General features: G+C 52.4%; 4 protein-coding genes across 4 annotated transcripts; 2 read left to right on the top strand and 2 right to left on the bottom strand.

Moving 5' to 3' along the window:
* Positions 1 to 5800: 5800 nt before the first annotated feature.
* Positions 5801 to 7732, bottom strand: J4E87_001867 (uncharacterized protein; the record flags this gene model as incomplete). The annotated part of the gene is made up of 1 exon (XM_049373507.1): positions 5801 to 7732. One exon carries the CDS (start codon positions 7730 to 7732, stop codon positions 5801 to 5803), a length of 1932 nt encoding a protein of 643 aa, XP_049236877.1.
* A 639-nt stretch (positions 7733 to 8371) lies between these two features.
* On the top strand, positions 8372 to 12003 carry LYS2 (putative NRPS-like protein biosynthetic cluster; the record flags this gene model as incomplete). The annotated part of the gene is made up of 3 exons (XM_049373506.1): positions 8372 to 8706; positions 8753 to 10023; positions 10070 to 12003. 3 exons carry the CDS (start codon positions 8372 to 8374, stop codon positions 12001 to 12003), a joined length of 3540 nt encoding a protein of 1179 aa, XP_049236876.1.
* Positions 12004 to 13608: 1605 nt separating this feature from the next.
* On the top strand, positions 13609 to 14587 carry J4E87_001865 (uncharacterized protein; the record flags this gene model as incomplete). The annotated part of the gene is made up of 2 exons (XM_049373505.1): positions 13609 to 14112; positions 14165 to 14587. 2 exons carry the CDS (start codon positions 13609 to 13611, stop codon positions 14585 to 14587), a joined length of 927 nt encoding a protein of 308 aa, XP_049236875.1.
* A 2211-nt stretch (positions 14588 to 16798) lies between these two features.
* J4E87_001864 (uncharacterized protein) lies at positions 16799 to 17836 on the bottom strand (the record flags this gene model as incomplete). The annotated part of the gene is made up of 2 exons (XM_049373504.1): positions 16799 to 17535; positions 17584 to 17836. 2 exons carry the CDS (start codon positions 17834 to 17836, stop codon positions 16799 to 16801), a joined length of 990 nt encoding a protein of 329 aa, XP_049236874.1.
* Between the last annotated feature and the right edge of the window lie 195 nt (positions 17837 to 18031).

Raw genomic sequence — 18031 nt, 5'->3', positions numbered from 1 at the left:
TGTACATTATAAGACATCCGAAGTATATAGTGCCAAACTTCGGGCTGTTGTCATGGACATAGATCGCAAGGACGATCTGATCGCCAGCGACGCACGTCTCACCCTGCACTCCCCTATCCATCGAGATACGGAGCTCGATAGTCTTACAGAAAGCACAGCCTGAGTTTGCAGTCTGTGCTAGACAAGCATCGTCTTGGGAATGTAAATAGTATAGTGACGGGAGTGGTGACTTTCTCGCCGCTTCCCGCAGTTCGGTTGGACAGACTTCATAGGGTTTGAAGTGTATGCTGCGACACTTGTGACAAAGCATCGTTGCAAGAGCGCTCCAGGCCTCGCTTTTGATCCAACTGTCAATATTATGGCATATAGCGTGTCAAGGCTAATACTTTTGGCTGCTGCTCGTTAGATGTTGCTGCGCCTCCGGTCGTTCCCAGGTGTGGTCCAAGTCGGGCCGTTTGGTTGACGTAAACCAAGGTCGTGGATGATGATCGATTGAATGGATGGATCAAGTTTGATGATTCATAGTGGAAATGAAGAACTCGAGTCGATGTTCTTTCTAGGCTGCTACCTGAGACAGTCGCCACCTAGGTAATGCAGGGCTACGGCGGGGTAATCTGAGAGACCTGGCCCTCGGCGAACACGGAACATGGACGCCTCAACACCGGCGCTTTAAGATCTACGTCTCAGCATTGCCGACTTCGCCATCAAAGGCAGATATTGCATTTCTTGGATTCAGGTGGGGACGATCTGCGTAGCGAGTCTTTTCAGTTCCGCCAGGTCTCTGGCAATGAACACGACAATGACCAGCTCTCATTTTGTGAATCCGAAGACATGTACACCAACGTCAACACATTCTCCGCACTGATAGCACGACAAGATCCGCCACAAGCATCTCAGCTGCGCAGTTGTGTCGATTATGCGTTTACAATCTTAGCTCATTTTGCAGTTCGCGCAGCGGCGGCTTGGTTGGTGATTGCGGGCAAACAAGTGATGGCTACAGGGTCTCCTTCCACCAATTACATTTACATTCCTGGCAGTCTATGGGAGGCTGAAAGGGGTACCAATGCAGTGGATGTCACACGACTGCGATTCTGGAGGGGCCGGGTTCAAAACTTCAGGCAATCTGGAAGACTTTCGGACCAAAAGGCCGTAGATGCTACGATCGAGGCTACGATAGCTCTTGATGAATTGATCGCCGCGCAGGGTTGAGTGGTTCCCAACGCAGACCGTTCTTGATAGACCTTGCTGGAGCCATGTCAAATCGTGTCGATAACCGACTTTGTACCTAGGTACTTCGTGAACTTACCATGCTGCAGATTATCTTCGCTCGTAGGAGCCAAACCAGTGCACGTACTGCTTCACTGTCTACCGCCAAGAGAATGCACACGGCCTAGGCAGTGGAGACTTTGCTTGATTTTCTTTTTTCATTCCACGAAAGAATTCGAAAGGTGCCTAAAGGCCTCTTGTAAGTTATAGCTCATGAGATGCGTAGGACAACGATTACACGGTCATGGTCCGGTGAGTTTGACTGTATATGTTAGCATGTAGAAGTCATGAGAAAGAGTATTGTTAGTTACCCGGCTTGCGCGGTGCTTATGTCCTTGTAAAGGACTTTCGGATCCCCCGTGGTATGCACAACTTTCATCGCCCATATATTCCAGACTTTCGTCTGCGGCAAGATGCCAGTCTTCTTCACCCACTCACTATCCACCCCCAAGGGATTGAAGTAACGGAGAAGGTTTCCATATATTTGTGTCCGGTTATTAGACAGTATTGGAGGCCGGTTCGTAGGCGCCACAGCTGTGTTTGGATTGGGCGGCTTCCCCTTCAACTCTCGCATGCAGCATATGGCGTTGAGCTCAAGTCCAAAGAATACGTTGACTTGGCTTAATATGTTCAAAAGAATAAAGATGAGCTGATCGGTCGTGGAACCATTCGGGACAGTAACAAAGACAAGTAAAAGCACGAATATTGTGCCGATCCTTATGAAATGCTGAATCAATCTGTTCGGAATTCCATAACTTGTTCCGCTACTGAAGTCCAGTCTGTTGACGGTAGTCCAACTCTTGATTTCCCAGCGAGATCCCCTGATGACGAATGCTGAATTATCTTCTCCTAGAAAGATGGCAGCATCATCACCAACATCTCTTGCTTTTTTCTTCCGCTCTTCTTCGCGGAAGTTGATCATAGCGAGTTCGATAGTTCGGACGATGACTGACCATCCAGAAAGGACGATAATGTTCGTAACCCCAACCCAAGTCCCACCGGGCAGGACTCCAAAAGGTGCAATACGCCAAACAACTAGCAAACAACCCAACCATAGCCAAGTGAAGACGAGCCAGAGAAAACGGAACATGTCGAGTTTCCTATGCTTTTGGCGACTTTGGATCTCCCATGTGTTGTATTTTCCATTCTCAAGCATCCTGTGTTTTCTGATTGCATTCTCTAGTTTCAGGTTTCGAAGAGGTGCCGATTTGCATCCGTAAGGGGACAGGTAGATTGGACGTGAGGTCCCGGGCACACCATCGTAGAACTTCAGATAGCTTAGGATTCCGGCGACAGGAGCTGCAACCAATGTCTCGAGATGAGTGTCTCTTGCGGATCGGAACGCATTCTCCTCGTTTTCGCCGAGAAGAATCATAAGAGACGTGACGTCGAACATCCATGGGTTCTTGAGCGCGGCCATTGTGAAAGCTCAGCTACTGTCCAATCGACAAAGACGAGAGTGCGGAAGTTTCGGAGTGTCCACGGTTGTATTCCCACGGTTTCGGCTGCGTTGGGACGTATGGAAATGCGTTAGTGAAAGCTTCACATTTGGGAAACCACCAAGGTCAAGGCAAACCAAACAATTGATTGTCAAGGTGCCGACAGCGCTTTTATGACTGATAGTGGTAGCTGCACATCGCGCCAATTGCTTGTAGCCGTGTCCGCACAAGTTTCAGCCTTCCTGCACATCGCATGTGCGAACCGGCCAGCTGAAGCAGGCGATATCAATCTGTGGATAAGCTGCATACTGTGCTGGCCTCCATACTCTCAATGCTCCTTCTCTGTAGCTTAGTCGTTCGGGATTCGGGGTGACTACAGAGACCAGATATTACAAACGGCCCAGGTGATATGCGATGATCTCAATTCGAAGAACGAGTACAAGAACGCTGTCGCACTAAACAGTAGTGACAAGGCTTGAGCCTGCAGAAAAGACCGCGGGAGCGCAGGATACAGTAGAGCAGGCAAGCAGGGACAGAACGTCGGGTAATCTGCGCCAAGCAAGCCATGCAGAACGCACAAGACCGCCTGAGATTTTTTTGTTGATTGCGAGTAAGCACACGAAAACTTGTGTGTTGGGCTGGGTTGGATTTTGGTTGGCAGATGGTGGGGGCTGGGGGCACGTCAGCGCACCTGCAATTCCGCACTAGTCTCATGCGTGGCTTCTAGGTTCCACTCATTTGTCCGCACCATCATATGCCAGGCTGATCAACCGTTGCCGAAAGAAATCTGTTACCTCTTTAGCCTGACTTGGTCTAGTCTTGCGAGGTCACTCGGTGCTTGTGTAATGTCATTCGCCATCGCACAAACGATGACAACCCTCTTAAGCACCAAGTCTTGCAACGCCGACAATACCTCACCCGTTTTGATCATGGTTGAGCGATGTCGAAATTTGTATCCACATGGTTGACACAATGCTCGACGAACCACCCTCTATGCAAACAGTCATCGCCGCCAAAACTCCCTTTGCGGGTCATAGATGTCCTCAGCCGCGATGATCCGTTTCTCCTCGAAACAGACGGTCAAAATGGACACTACTTTGCGCTGAGCTATTGTTGGGGAAAACAAAGAGTCGCCGACATGATGTCCTTCGGCGCCAACAGTAGAGGGAGAAGAGGTCAACCGAAACCCCAGTCAAACATCGAAAACCACAAGTTACGAATATCCTACTCAGATATGCCGAAGACTCTTCGAGATGCTGTCACTTTTAGTCGACTGTTAAACAATACATACTTGTGGATAGATGCACTTTGCATAGTTCAGGGCGATGAGGAGGAGTGGGAGAGAGAACATCCCAAGATGGCAGATATATACAGCAATGCTAGGCTCGTGCTTGCAGCGGATAATGCGGATGGCCTAGAGAAGGGATTTCTGGGAAAATATTCGGAGATGTCGCGAACTCGGGAAGATTGGTCATCGATAAGCCCGGCAAAAGATCGGACAGAGTCTCTGCAACGTCGGGGAGGCACTCTCTGCCCCTCGCCATTATCCTTAGACGAGCCCTTGAACAGACGGGCGTGGTCTCTCTCAGAAATGATCTTCGCCAATCGAGTCATTCACTTTACATCCTCAGAGATGGTCTGGGAATGCAACGAGGTTCGGCACTACGAAAGCGGGATTCCATACGCCTTCCACGAAAATGATGACGATTCATTTCGCATGATTAGAAGTACGGCAATAGCTAAACGATTAAGTAAAGATGAGTTGTACAGCAAGTGGAATTCGTTGGTAGCGGCTTTCACAAAGCGTCAAATCAACAGCCGGCCAGAGGAAAGGTACAAAGACACCGAAAGATTGGTTGCACTCTCCAGAATAGCGCGGAGATTTTCTCGGATATTGAGCGAGGTTCACCGATGCGTGGACGATTACCTTGCCGGCATGTGGAGAAGAGACCTGGAAGCGTCGCTGTTATGGAGTGTAGAAGAATGCCTACAAGAACACCTTCCAGGCATGCAGTGGAGGAGGCCGCAAACACCGAGAGCTCCCTCATGGAGCTGGGCGGCTATCGAAGGGCCAGTTTCGATTGAGCCGCTTGCCAACATCCAGTTTGATGCTTCGATAGAAGGGGTGGCCGTCGACCATCTAAGCAGTGGCGATTCGTTTGGTCGGGTGCTTTCGGGAAGTCTGACAGTGCGGGGAAAAGTTTTACACAACTTACTTCTCCAACTTGACGATCTTGACAGCTCGACGTATGCCAATAGGCACCTTTACAGTACCTTCGGATGTACAGCTGATGATGGCTATACGTTTGTTTTAGATGTTCCGTTGTCCCAGCAGGAGCTATCCCGCGGTGTCTCCTGTGTTTTCCTCGGCAAAGGGGAGACGGAAGCAAGTTTTGAGAAAGAGACAAGGAGGTATTTTGCTATTTTGCTGCTGCGCGCTGTATCGGCAGATTCTTTGAGATTTGAGCGGGTGGGAATATCTTCTCGTCATAGTAGCAATGCCAGCGTCTCTAAACTTTTAGCCAAGATGAAGGAAGAAATGATAACAATCATTTAGAGCAATCGTAATGCTTGGACTCAAGTGTGCTACAATCCCTCTCTGTTGACCGTAGTCACCCTGCCTTTGTCAGTAGACCTGCATGATCCTGCTTGTAGACATCGTCTCTTCGTTTCAAAGCAACGCGACGTCTATTTCAGGTTATATATGTCAAGATGCCAGATTTCTAATACATACGACCATAGGACACTGAGAATTAGGCTTCCCGTCCGCTCAGCCATATACAAGCAGTGTACCGGCGGATTAGTAGTTAGGTGGGTGACCACTAGCGAATCCCCGCTGTTGTATGTTTTCGATCTTCTTTTTGCCCATCTTTTGTTGATCCTGCAAGCGAACATCCACCTCTTTTTGCAACATCCCACCTGGGCACAGCCGCTGTCGATGTCGACTCATCCTAGCTCTGCTGTCGTAACAGACATGGTCCAGCCAATCTCACTTTCTAACCAGACACTAGCTCTAAGCTGTACACGCTAGTATTGAACATACCCCAAGAACGCCAATAGATACTCCTATAGAACAACCCAAATCGCTAACTGAATCAACTCCGATCGGTCCATCTTCCACCGCTCTCGCCAGGTCTAACGCCAGCCTTCTTTTCACTACCCGAGAACTTGGCCTCTTCCTCTTCCCACTTCTTCCGCTCTTGCCGCCTTCTCGCCGAGTAGGCGCGCGAGAACCTCCAGGCTTCCGTGTCCGCCAGATTCCACTGCTCCACGGCTTCCACTACTAGCTTCATGTTCCTGTCCTTGCTCTTGATGGCCTCGCGTGCCTTCTTCAAGCGCTCTTCCTCTTTCTCGATCCACTTTTCGTCCGGGATGTCGATACCCTCGATGGGCTTGGGGGGTTCGGGACGGGGGAAGACGATGAGTTCGGACTCCTTGCTGGGTGAACTGGGCTCGGCATTCGCAGACGCGTTCTGGGGTAGACCAAAACCGAAGATCCAGTCTAGGTCGTCTTGGGTGATGCGCTCGGCTGTAAGCCATAGGGTATGAGCGGGGGCTGCTGCTACAAGCTCCTTGAACTTGAGTACGCGGTACTCTTCAGTGTGATCGTCCGGAATAGATTTGTCCGTCAGCTTCTTAATCCACAGGTCGCGTGCTGCACTGTTGCGCAGGAAATTCTTGTCTATCATGTCGCGCGTGTAGTGTAACGAAGTCAGCGTGTATGGGTGGGGAACGGTTCCGATCGTGAAGAACTTGGTCGTGTTTACGAATTCTGGGAACAGCTGAAGCTTCATTCCTTTGTTGGCATCGCACGGTTTGCACTTTGGTCGATTCGGTGGGCACGACTTGGGCATTGGAGTAGTCGGACATTGCGTCAGGTTACGCGCAATGTCCGTTGTTTCGCGTAAAAGGGCAGTCGTATGCTCCGGTGCAGGCTTGACGATTACCACACCTTCCGGATGCTGCTCTTGCCAGGTCAGGTGGAGATGCGAGTTGACGAGGTTCGCGAGCAAGTCGAGGGCCTCGGCTTGTGTCGTGTTGGTAAACTTATCAGCAACCGTCTTGTATTTGCTGGAGATCGTAGCCATGTTGTAGGATGCGATTCCGTCGGCCTTGCTGTCTGAGTTCATGTCCTTCGTGTCCAGGAGGTTGACAATCGGTCCACCCTCTTTTTTGGCGAGCTTCAACAGCTTATCCTTGCTCGCGGTAACATTCTTGAGCAACTCGTTGCCCATGACCTTCTTGATCGCGTCGTCGACCATCATGCGATCTCCAAAGAAGATGGCGTTATCCAAGGTCTGGACCCTCGACAGCTTGGCGTATTCGTTTCGTCGCAGAAAGCTGAGCATCGGGTTCTCGTACTCGGCCATGGGCAGTGCGAGCCAATTGACAAGAACGCCGCCACCCATGTGCCCCCAGGCCAGCCAGCGCATGACCTCAAACTCGATCTTTGGATCTAGCTTCATGCGCTGGAACAGCTGGTATTGTGGGTGGTGCATAGCCTCAGCCCGCGACAGTACGACCGGCTTGAAGCCCTGCGCCCACCATGCCCGTCGCCATGCCAGTATCAGCCGTTGTTCTGCCGCAGACACTTCCTTGTCCTGCTTCTTCGGTACGTCGTAGTATGTGTAAATCGGCGGTCGTTCGCGTAGCGGTGGTAGGAGGGCGGTGTTCTCGTCGAGAGTTACGCGGGAGGAGAAAGGGTTGCGCCATTTGAAATCACTGAGCCACTCTATAGCGCCGTAAGCACTGGCCGTGGTACTGTTTGCCTGAACCGGTGGCTTGTGTGCTGAGGGACCGAAGGGTTTGGGCACAGCTGGCAGCTCGCCCAGGTCAGGCAGGTGAGCTTGCGGGTGCTTGACCGCATCGGCGACTTCGTCATAGGTCGGGATACTGTCGCGTGTTGGAGTTCCGTAAAAGGTAAAGTTTACTATGACGAAGAGCAGAAGGATAATGATGACCTGGAACCTCCTCGGGGGCATCTGCAGCGCAATGGGCCGGCCCATGAAGGTATGCTGAGTCGGCATGGCACAATCGGATGTGAAAGTGAGGTGAATACAAGGCAGACTATGGCAACACGGGCGACATGGGCGCTTTCAGACTACTGGAGCCGGTATCCGTGGTGGGCCTGATGTTGCTGATTGAAGGCAATGCGGCGCGAACTCAGCTCCGCTAGGCGATGCAAGCAAGCTTCGAAGCAAACGTAACGAGCGACAAAAAGGCACAAAAAGACGCAGAAGTCGCAGATACTGCACCAGTTGACACGCCGGGTGACGCGTCGTGCTAAGGGAACGTTTCCAGTTTGGCGAGGGCGAGGTGCAAGGCTAGCGCAGGGCTGATGATGCGCCCCAGACCCAGACATCCCACGCGTTTCGAGCCTTCGGTGGTGGGGGTCGCCCTGGCCGATGTCGCCTGAGTCGAGCATTTTGACGGGATGCGTCATACCTCTTCTGTTACTCTTGGTGTCTATGACTCTGCATTCTCCTTGCATTCTTCAATTCTAGAGGCCGTGAGACGAATCGTCCCTCCAAGCCTGAATTTGATACCTTCTTCTGTTCGCTCACATCCCAATTGGACATCCGCGAACTATCTACGCGCATGCGCACACTCAAAACGCGACCCCGCCATATATTTCCTTGAACATGCAGGAACAGGTACGCGCGACAATGGCTTCACTTACCAAAGGAAGCATCCCGGATCCGACCGCGGACCTCCACTGGTCTGATTTCAAGGGACCCATCCACGAGATCTTCGCAGGAAATGCTCGCAAGCATCCCGAGCGGCCATGCGTGGTAGAGACGGCTACCAGCAAGACACCGGAGCGCAAGTTCACATACAAACACATATTCGAGGCCACCTCGGTACTAGCCCATCATCTGGTGCAAAATGGCGTGCAGAGAGGGGAGGTAGTCATGATCTTTGCCCATCGTGGCGTGGACCTAGTGGTCGCCATTATGGCTGTTCTGGCGGCAGGAGCGACCTTCTCAGTACTAGACCCGCTGTGAGTCTAGCTTATCAAACAGCTAGTGACCTACTGACATCATTAGATACCCCCCAGACCGCCAATGCATCTACCTCGAAGTCTCCCAACCACGCGCACTCGTAGTCATCGACAACGCCACCCGCGAAGCCGGTCCCATCTCAGAGCAAGTGAGGGACTACGTCAAGGACAATCTACAACTGCGGACAGAAGTCCCCGCGCTCGAGCTCAAGGACGATGGAACCCTCGTGGGAGGCTCCAAGGACGGAAAGGACGTGTTGGAGGAACAACAGAAGCTCAAGGCCGAGCTGCCAGGAGTGCTCGTCGGTCCAGACTCAACACCCACACTTTCCTTCACATCAGGATCAGAGGGAAAGCCCAAGGGTGTCAAGGGCCGGCACTTTTCGCTAACACACTACTTTCCATGGATGGCAGAGACATTCGGACTGTCTGAAAACGACAAGTTCACCATGCTCTCTGGCATCGCCCACGACCCTATCCAGCGAGACATCTTCACACCACTGTTCCTCGGTGCGCAACTACTCGTACCCAGCAAAGAGGACATACAGCATGAGAAGCTTGCCGAGTGGATGCGCAAGTATGGCGCGACAGTCACACATCTCACACCCGCCATGGGCCAGATTCTCGTGGGAGGCGCTTCCGCCATCTTTCCAAGCCTGCATCACTCCTTCTTCGTAGGCGACCTACTAATCAAGCGCGACTGCAGGAGGCTGCAGAACTTGGCACCCAACGTACGCATCGTCAATATGTATGGAACCACAGAGACACAAAGAGCTGTCAGTTACTACGAGCTACCGAGCTGCACCGAAGCGCCCGAATTCCTTGATACCATCGGTGAAGTCATCCCGGCTGGTCGTGGCATGAACAATGTTCAGCTTTTGGTAGTGAACCGCGAAGATCGCACAAAGGTTTGCAAGCCCGGTGAGAGTGGTGAGATATACGTACGAGCCGGTGGTCTGGCCGAGGAATACCTGGGTCTGCCCGACTTGACTGCTACCAAGTTCGTCGACAACTGGTTTGTGGACCAACAGAAGTGGGTAGATGAAGACAATAAAAAGGTGGAAAGCCAAGGTGCCGCTGAGCCATGGCGAGAGTTCTACAAAGGCCCACGCGACAGACTCTACCGCTCTGGAGATCTGGGCCATTACTCCGAGGATGGTAACGTACACTGCACAGGCCGAGTCGACTCGCAAGTCAAGATTCGCGGCTTCCGTATCGAGCTTGGTGAGATCGACTCACATCTCTCTGCCCATCCTTTGGTGCGTGAGAATGTCACACTATTGAAGCGTGATGCATATGAGGAGCCAACGCTAGTCAGTAAGTTTGATCTTCATCCTAACTCAAATGTTTGCTAACATAATAGGCTACATCGTTCCTGAGATGAAGCGTTGGTATGACTGGCTCGAGGAGCGCGGTGCGAAAGATAGTGATTCCGCCGATGACACCAGCATGGTCACTTTATTGAAGCGCTTCAAGTACCTGCGAGACGATGTGCGAGAGCATCTGAAGAAGAAGCTCCCCGCATATGCCGTTCCGTCAATCATCGTCCCGCTCATTCGATTCCCGCTAAACCCGAACGGCAAGATTGATCGACCGGCACTGCCCTTCCCAGAACCAGCGCATCTAGCAGCGGCAGGTGCGAGGCGACCTTCACAGTTGGGCGCAGCCTTGACGCCAACTGAAAAGACCATGGCCGGCATCTGGGCTGAGCTTCTGGGTGACCGCGGTGTGACAGCCGACGGCATCAGCGGAAGCGACTCCTTCTTCGACCTTGGAGGCCACAGTATCATCGCTCAGCAACTGCTCTTCAAGATCCGGCAAGAATGGAGAGACATCGATGTACCAATGACCACAATCTTCCAGTACCCTACGTTGCGCGGCTTCTCGGCAAACATTGACCAGGCTATGGACCCTATTGGTCTGCGTCTGGACACTGCAGAAGCCATCGATGAAGATCCAGAAGACGAGGCCTACTCTGCGGATGCCAGAGAACTCGCTAACCAACTGACCGAGTTCAAGACTAGAGAGCCGCTGAATCCCAAAGAAGAAGTACATACTTTCCTCACTGGCGCGACAGGCTTCTTGGGTGCTTACATTTTACGAGACGTCCTGTCGAGGCCCGGAAAGGTTACGGTACTCGTCCGTGCAAAAGACATTGATGCTGCACTGGGCCGTGTCAGGCAAACCTGCTCTGCATATGGCATCTGGGAAGATAGCTGGGAATCACGCCTGGAGCCTCTCGTGGGCGATCTAGAAAAGGAGAACTTTGGCCTTGAACCGAATACTTGGAACAAGCTCGTAGACTCTGTCGATGTTGTCATCCACAACGGCGCATTGGTACACTGGGTATTGCCGTACTCACGTCTTCGCGGACCCAACGTCATCTCCACCATGACCGCTCTCTCAATGTGTGCTGCGGGCAAGCCCAAGAACTTCGGTCTTGTCAGCTCAACATCAGTACTTGACACGGACTACTTTGTCAAGCTGTCCGAGAAGAGCCTGGCCAATGGTGGGACAGGTGTTCCTGAAGAAGATGATCTGGAAGGTGCTCGTAAAGGCTTGGGCACCGGTTACGGTCAATCTAAATGGGCTGCCGAGTACCTCACACGACAGGCTGGTCAAAAAGGGTTGAGTGGCTGCGTCATTCGTCCCGGCTATGTCTTGGGAGACCCAGAGTACGGCACCACCAACACCGACGACTTCCTCGTGCGTATACTCAAGGGTTGCATCCAACTCAAATCACGACCTGACATCACAAATACCATCAACATGGTTCCTGTGACTCATGTTGCTCGCGTTGTTGTGGCATCCTCGTTCAACCCGCCCATCGCGCCCCTAGGAGTCGCGCAAATCACGTCACATCCCCGTATCACCTTCAACGAGTTCTTGGGAGCCCTTGAGAACTTTGGATACAATGTTCCTCTTGTTACCTACCCAGAGTGGAAGCAAAACATGGAAGCCTACGTGTCTGACCGCTCTGGTACGAAAGAGGAGAATGCTCTCCTACCGCTGTACCATTTCGTTACTGGAGACCTGCCTGCCGATACCAAGGCACCTGAACTCGACGACAAAAATGCGGCAGAAGCATTGAAGAAAGATCAAGCATGGACAGGCGATGATTGGAGCAAGGGCGGTGCGGTGACGGAGGACACTGTAGGTGTGTACGTCAGTTATCTGATCGAGCTGGGTTTCATGCCGAAGCCGGAGAAGAAGGGCATCAAAGAGCTTGTCATGAGCCGACTGACAGATGCTATGCGGGAAGGTATGAAGCTGGTTGGCGGTCGAAGGGGTGTCTAGATCATCCTTGTCAGACCCTGTAGTGCACATTGAGGTCATGTTTAGCAAGGGATCCGATCTTCCATTTAGAAGGGAATCGAGAAAAAGCACAAATTTTTCATATCAACCAATGCCGCACTCAATGATCAGCATGTACACATGTCGGGAGTGCCAGATGCTCGTGGTTCATCGCGACGTCCTCATCAAGACTAACACACCGTTCGTTGACGCTGAAGTATGCAGGTGCTTAGGCGCTCCTTCCATCGCGACTTCCATTTACGTCGAGTGACATCACGGCCCCATCAAGGTTACAACACCCCGCCCAGCGCCATAGAGCATCCTTCCTCGCAATGCCAGCTGCTAACCGACGTTTGCCTTGCAGCTTACATTTCTTTCCATTATTATACCCGGTTCGCTAAAGTTGTCCGCGGGGCGGAACACAACTCCGCCATGCTGTGTATTACCACCGGCTGTGGCTGCAGCAGAACGCTTATCGCCAGATCACTAATGATTCCGATGCCAAGGAGCACGCGGTGAATGCAACAACACTGAGGTGGACGTCACTGGCAGCGCTTCGTGCTGTGTGGCATGAGGCATTACCAAAGGAATGGTAGGTTTGAGCCGGTCACTGCTGTCCGTTCGATCAGGGTGCGAACAGCATGCCGAGAAAGCGACGGGCTTATTCAGGTCAAAACAAAGCACCTGATAGAGACCAAGCCAGCATAGCCAGCGGACGCGAGGACAACTGGCGCCTTCAACAGACTATCTGAGCTTCTCATGTGCCAATGCCAAGATCGAGATCAGCAAGGCCAACTTCGTTTCAGCCACGCTTGGAGCCCGGATTCAGACTTCACAAAGCAACTTGCAGCTATTTCCGCCAACAAGCGCTATCAAATGCGCTCCGCCGTTCCGACTTGGATTGGCGATGCGACACAAGGAGTGCTCGCGACGTTGCACCGCGGGGCCGTAACCAGCCGCGCCTCTGTGGTCCCCTCGTTATCTAGGCGGATTGGAGAACCGCATTGGATTCTTGTGGGGTGTCATGCCTGTGGTACAACAGTCCACGATCCGTGGGTTCAATATTTCCTAGGCACAGCTTCACGCATCCAGCGAACAGCCTAGACGGACCATGGTAGCGCTTGTTTCCGGCTTGGCGCGCTCTCAGAGGGCATTGCACACGACGACGAGGTGCACCAGCGTGCGACGGTCCGTTTGCTCAGCGTTGCTCAGCATCGTCGGCGCGAGCCAAGACAAAGGGCGAAGATGATAAAGATGAGAGCTGGGGGCTCCAACGACATGAGGCCAGGTCGCTGCCGCGAATTCCGTCTTTGGTCTGAGCGGCGTCTGGAAGAGAGTTGCGCTGGGACCGCCCACGCGAGCCGTGATTGGCCGTCCCCGTCTTGAGATGCTCTGCCCAGCCCCAATGCCGAGCCTTGGGGATGAAAGCCAAGCCCAAGACCTTCTCCCAAGGTCTTGAGAGCGTAATTGTATGTAACAAGAGTCTTGCCTCTCCTGAGGGAAGTCTCCGCCTCTTCTATAACATGCCCGGCACCTCATCGACTTCGCATGTCTCAAAGGGTCGTCTGATGCCCGTCAACCAGTGACGTCGACTACCAATTGCCGGCAATGGAATCCCAGCGTCCGCCGGTGTCATGTTCGGCCACTCCCCCCCAGCAGAGCCAACCGCTGCACCAGCTATCAACCAACGCATCGCCCGACGAGTACAACTACGCCTACAACGAGAAGGAGCCATACCAGCGACAACAGACCATCCGCATAGACCGTCACAGCAAGTCAAGTTTTGGCCGTGGCCATGATTCCGTCATCTCGCACCCGTTCTCGCCAAAGGCATCCTCTGCGCCAAGCCCCTGCAGCAGCATCTCCTCGATCGGCCAACAACGCAACTCAACAGCCGAGATCCGATACTCCAGTAGATCAGAGATAGAACGAGGAAGCATACAATATCCACAACAAGCGCATCTTGATCCCGAGAAGCATGGCTACGGTTCGTCGCAAGGCCGCCGATCTCCAAACCGTGTGTCTGCGGCTGGACCAGACGGCGATGCGATCGTCTACGACAAAGGTGCCTACCATGAGAAAGGCCCAGAGGAGAAGGCATGGCAGTTACTGGTATGTGTTCTACTTTCTCGAAGCCCTATGGAGCGTGGCTAACAATATGCAGTTTTGGCTTTGCGGCCCCTGTGCTTTCCTCTCCGGCGCCATCGCTCTCTGGACGATCTTCGCCCTCCTGATCTCGCTCGCACTAGCACCATTGCGATTCTGCACCAAGCGCCCGTCATTTTCGGAACAAATCACAGCCTTCCTCGCACCAGCGCTGAACCTGCAGCTACACCTCGTCTATTCTCACGACTCAACGACTGGTTACAGCGCGCCTATGCTCGTCGTCATTCACCTGTTTTCACCAATTGTCGCATTCGGTGTCGCAATCGCCGCATGGACCGCTGCAGGATTCTGGTTTTTCTCGTTGATATTAGGAGACCCTGGAGGTCACGACGGACACAACGATGGCAAAGAGAGCATCGTCGGCGTACGGAACTGGTGGGAACGATGGCTCTCAAGGGGACTGCGAGAGACGCATGTTTGAAGAGAAGGCTATTGCTACGACGACGAGTTTTTGTTTTTACCGCTCGCTCAGTGATGGGACGAGCGATGTTTAAGCGGCATATACCATGGCGTACTTTTGTTTTAGGGGCATTGGACATGAAGGAATGCTGATCTGGGATGACAGCACGGCGTTATTGGGCCTCTCTGTGTAAGAGTAGGAGAGCAAACGGAGCTCGATATGATATACCCCATTTTCCTCGAATACCACAACATCTCTACAACACCTATAACGTCTCTCGCACATATCCCTCGCAATTGACAGTGTACCTCGTACGAAACAGTTTACACCGTTACATTTCCAAGCAAGTTACCCGCGCTTCCAAGCCACTACCCACGCCTTACCAAGGAGTCCAGGCGCAAACTCACCCGAACTCAGCCCCTCGGCCCCTCCAATGCTTCGAGCAACGCCACACGCGTCCAAGACGCATGGCACCCAGAGAGCGGAAACCCAGTTGCCCCGACCGCCCGATCCAATCTAATTGCAAGCCACACATGGGGATTGAGCATGTTAACAGCCCAATGCTTACCGCCGCTCCGCCCATTCCGCTACATGTGTTTCGACACGTTATCTGCTCACCGCAACGTAGACTTCTTCTTGCGGCAGACTTGCCGTCCAAGACTTGTGCCAATACCGCCCAGGTTCCGCCGCGGATACGCTGGATACGCTGTTTGCGCTATGGGGCTCCGCTCGGGCTTGGGGTTGGGGAAGAAGGAAGGGGTGGGAAAAGCAAGGGCGGTGGTGGAATGTTGGAGGGTGTAAACAGAGTACATGTTTGGGCAGTGGAATTGAAGGTCTTGTGAGGGGTGATGAGCTAAGAATCTCTTAATATAAGCCTAACCTTTGTCTACATCATCTTGCTCATCACCGAGTAGACACGCGCATTCCTCGTGTTTAGTAACTCATATCACCAACCCACCCTACACACAAACCAGGTATCCCCATCACAGCCGCCAAGGCCAACACCAACACGCAATGCACCAAGAACCCCAAGCAGTCGTTCGTAATAATCCTCTCGTGATGAGCGGAATAATCTCGTACCCAGGCGCATCCATACGTAAGAAAGCCAAGACGTATTACGGTGGGGTTTCGCCGAGTGAGAGACCCACGGACAGATGTGGTTTCATGTGGTTGCGCGTCGCTGGCGCGTTCGCTTTACGACGCTGGAGATATGTGTGTATGTATGTGCAGCATGGCAAAGGCAAAGGAAAGAAGTGACCGGGTACAAGACGGGTAGGTCGGCTTGATAGCACTCTTAGGTCGCTAGGATAGAGTTCTGTGGGTGTGGCGGGTATGTCCTACCAGTCCCCCGATTCCCAATTCCTGGGAACGGACAGGCTAGGTGATGAGTGTCACAGTTGGTAGATCGTCAGCTCACTCGGGTAGAGTTGCGATCATTGTACATGTCCCCCATACTGCAGTCTGGCGATATGAGACCGATTGCTTGGACTTAGGTGACGAGCTACATGCTCGAGGGAAAGTTCCGCGCGGGAAAAGGGCCGAGGAGATGAAGCTATCTTTCTCGGTCCTTTTCCCTTTCCTTCTGCGAGCTGCGTTTGCGTTCGTTGCCAATGTGAAACCGGGATGCCCATCTGACGTGTGTCTGGGCATGCGGATATCACGGCTTGCGCTGTTTATGCGATGGGTGTGATCGTCGCTGTGTTATGTGAGGGTGCGGCGCGCGGTGTTCAGAAGTGCTGGATACATAGGAACGGTATGCTGATGGTATGTACATGCTTGAGAAAGTATTTGTATTCATCGAGCTGAGCTTGCGCTGGAGTTTTAATGCGCAACTGTAGATTCGTGTTCGTATTCATCATGCTCGTTACGTACTCTGCTACGATCTAGAAATTCTTGACAAAAACATTAGGGCATTAGACATAAGAGTAAACATATGTGTACGGAAAAAGTATGTATGGTACAAGAAGAGGAAGAGGCGGAGAATGCGGCGTTCCGTCCGCGTTCATACGAAAGCTTCGGCTTTCGTGTGGAACTTATGTGCGGGCTGTGAGACGGTATGTGTAAGGTCTCTGGTATCGCAGTGCGATTCGGATGATTACTGGCGATACGACAGGACGCATTCGTATAAAACTGATCGTGTAATGCTGATGAATGTTGCTTTACTTCGTCGTTTTGCTCCTGCCAGTGGTGGCGTGTTATGTGGTCGTGCTATCATCTCCGGTTGGGAAAACTTCAATCGTTGCCGCTCGAATGTACTTGTCGTATAGTAATCTGACTCTTCATCTTCTTATGGCCTCTGCCCCGCATAGTTTCTCTCGCCATGCAATTCTTGAGGCACTGTTCTACAATCGAAGGGTCGCTGTCAAGGAACTGCTCGTTCAAAAACCAGCTCGAGCTCCTTTGCACAGACAGCCGCAAGCAACTCCTCTCACTCCCGATTTGCTTCTGGAAGTAATGATCGAGGAAGGCGTAGGAATCATCGAAAGTTTTGTAGCAGCTGTTGCATGCAAAGGTCGCTTTGTCGTTCGTCGCCATCGCGTCGAGCGCAATGTGCGAGGTGAAGAGTATACATCTGGACGCTGGCAGTCCGGAGTGTGCCGCGACCGAAATGCATGCATCACAGTGCGGGCATATCTCCCTGTCGTCGTGTTTATCATGTGGGAAAGCTTTCTTGGCGCGTAGTGTGCTCGATTTGGACTCTTTGAGATCTTTTCGCAGGTTGTCTGCGAATGGACAGAACTCTACTTTGAAACGTGGAGGGGGTAGAATGGGCGATAGGATTGGCGATTCGAGACGTGCGTATTGTTCGCGCAGAGCAGTAAGGCAGGCGCGACGGACGCTTTTGGCGGTCGTAATTATGTCGTCAATGGGTATCGTTGGTGTCGAAGAGAAAACGCTGTCGTAAAGTGGTTGTCTGATTTCGTATTGGATTCGTAGGAGTTGTGCTGAGAGGATGGTATTGCATTTTGCTACACATGGTCAGTCTCTATCATCTCGGGGTTGAACCGCGGACTTACTGTCGCCTTCCTCGAATCGTGCCCCAAATCTTGCTTTTCCTTGCTCCATGATCCTTTGAATCTGTCCCCCTAGGCGCAGAGCTTTGCCAACAGCGTCGTCGCGGTTCTTCGTGCCGAGACACAACCATTTGGAACGCGTGCGACGATGCCGCGCCTGCCACTGTTCGTACGCCTCATGCGCATCTTGGAATTCGCGATCGATATCCCATAGCGTAAGAGACCCATGTGTCGATTTCTCCCACGAGACAGCCATGTTAGACATTACACCAAAAAATACGCGTATAGAATCGCAAAAACAAACAAACAAGAGGAAGCGGGGAAAGCAGGCGAGCGACGAAGGTGAGTTTCAGAAGGGAACAACTATCCTTAAAGCAGGAAGAGGTCTACCGTATGGGGAAATATCTCCAAACCGCACGATCTCGATTAAGACGCAGAAACCTGAAAACGC

The sequence above is a fragment of the Alternaria ethzedia genome (genome assembly GCF_023757985.1).
Source record: "Alternaria ethzedia strain BMP 0044 chromosome Unknown scaffold_3, whole genome shotgun sequence".
Taxonomy (NCBI): Eukaryota; Fungi; Ascomycota; class Dothideomycetes; order Pleosporales; family Pleosporaceae; genus Alternaria; species Alternaria ethzedia.
This window is presented reverse-complemented; position numbering and strand designations above follow the sequence as displayed.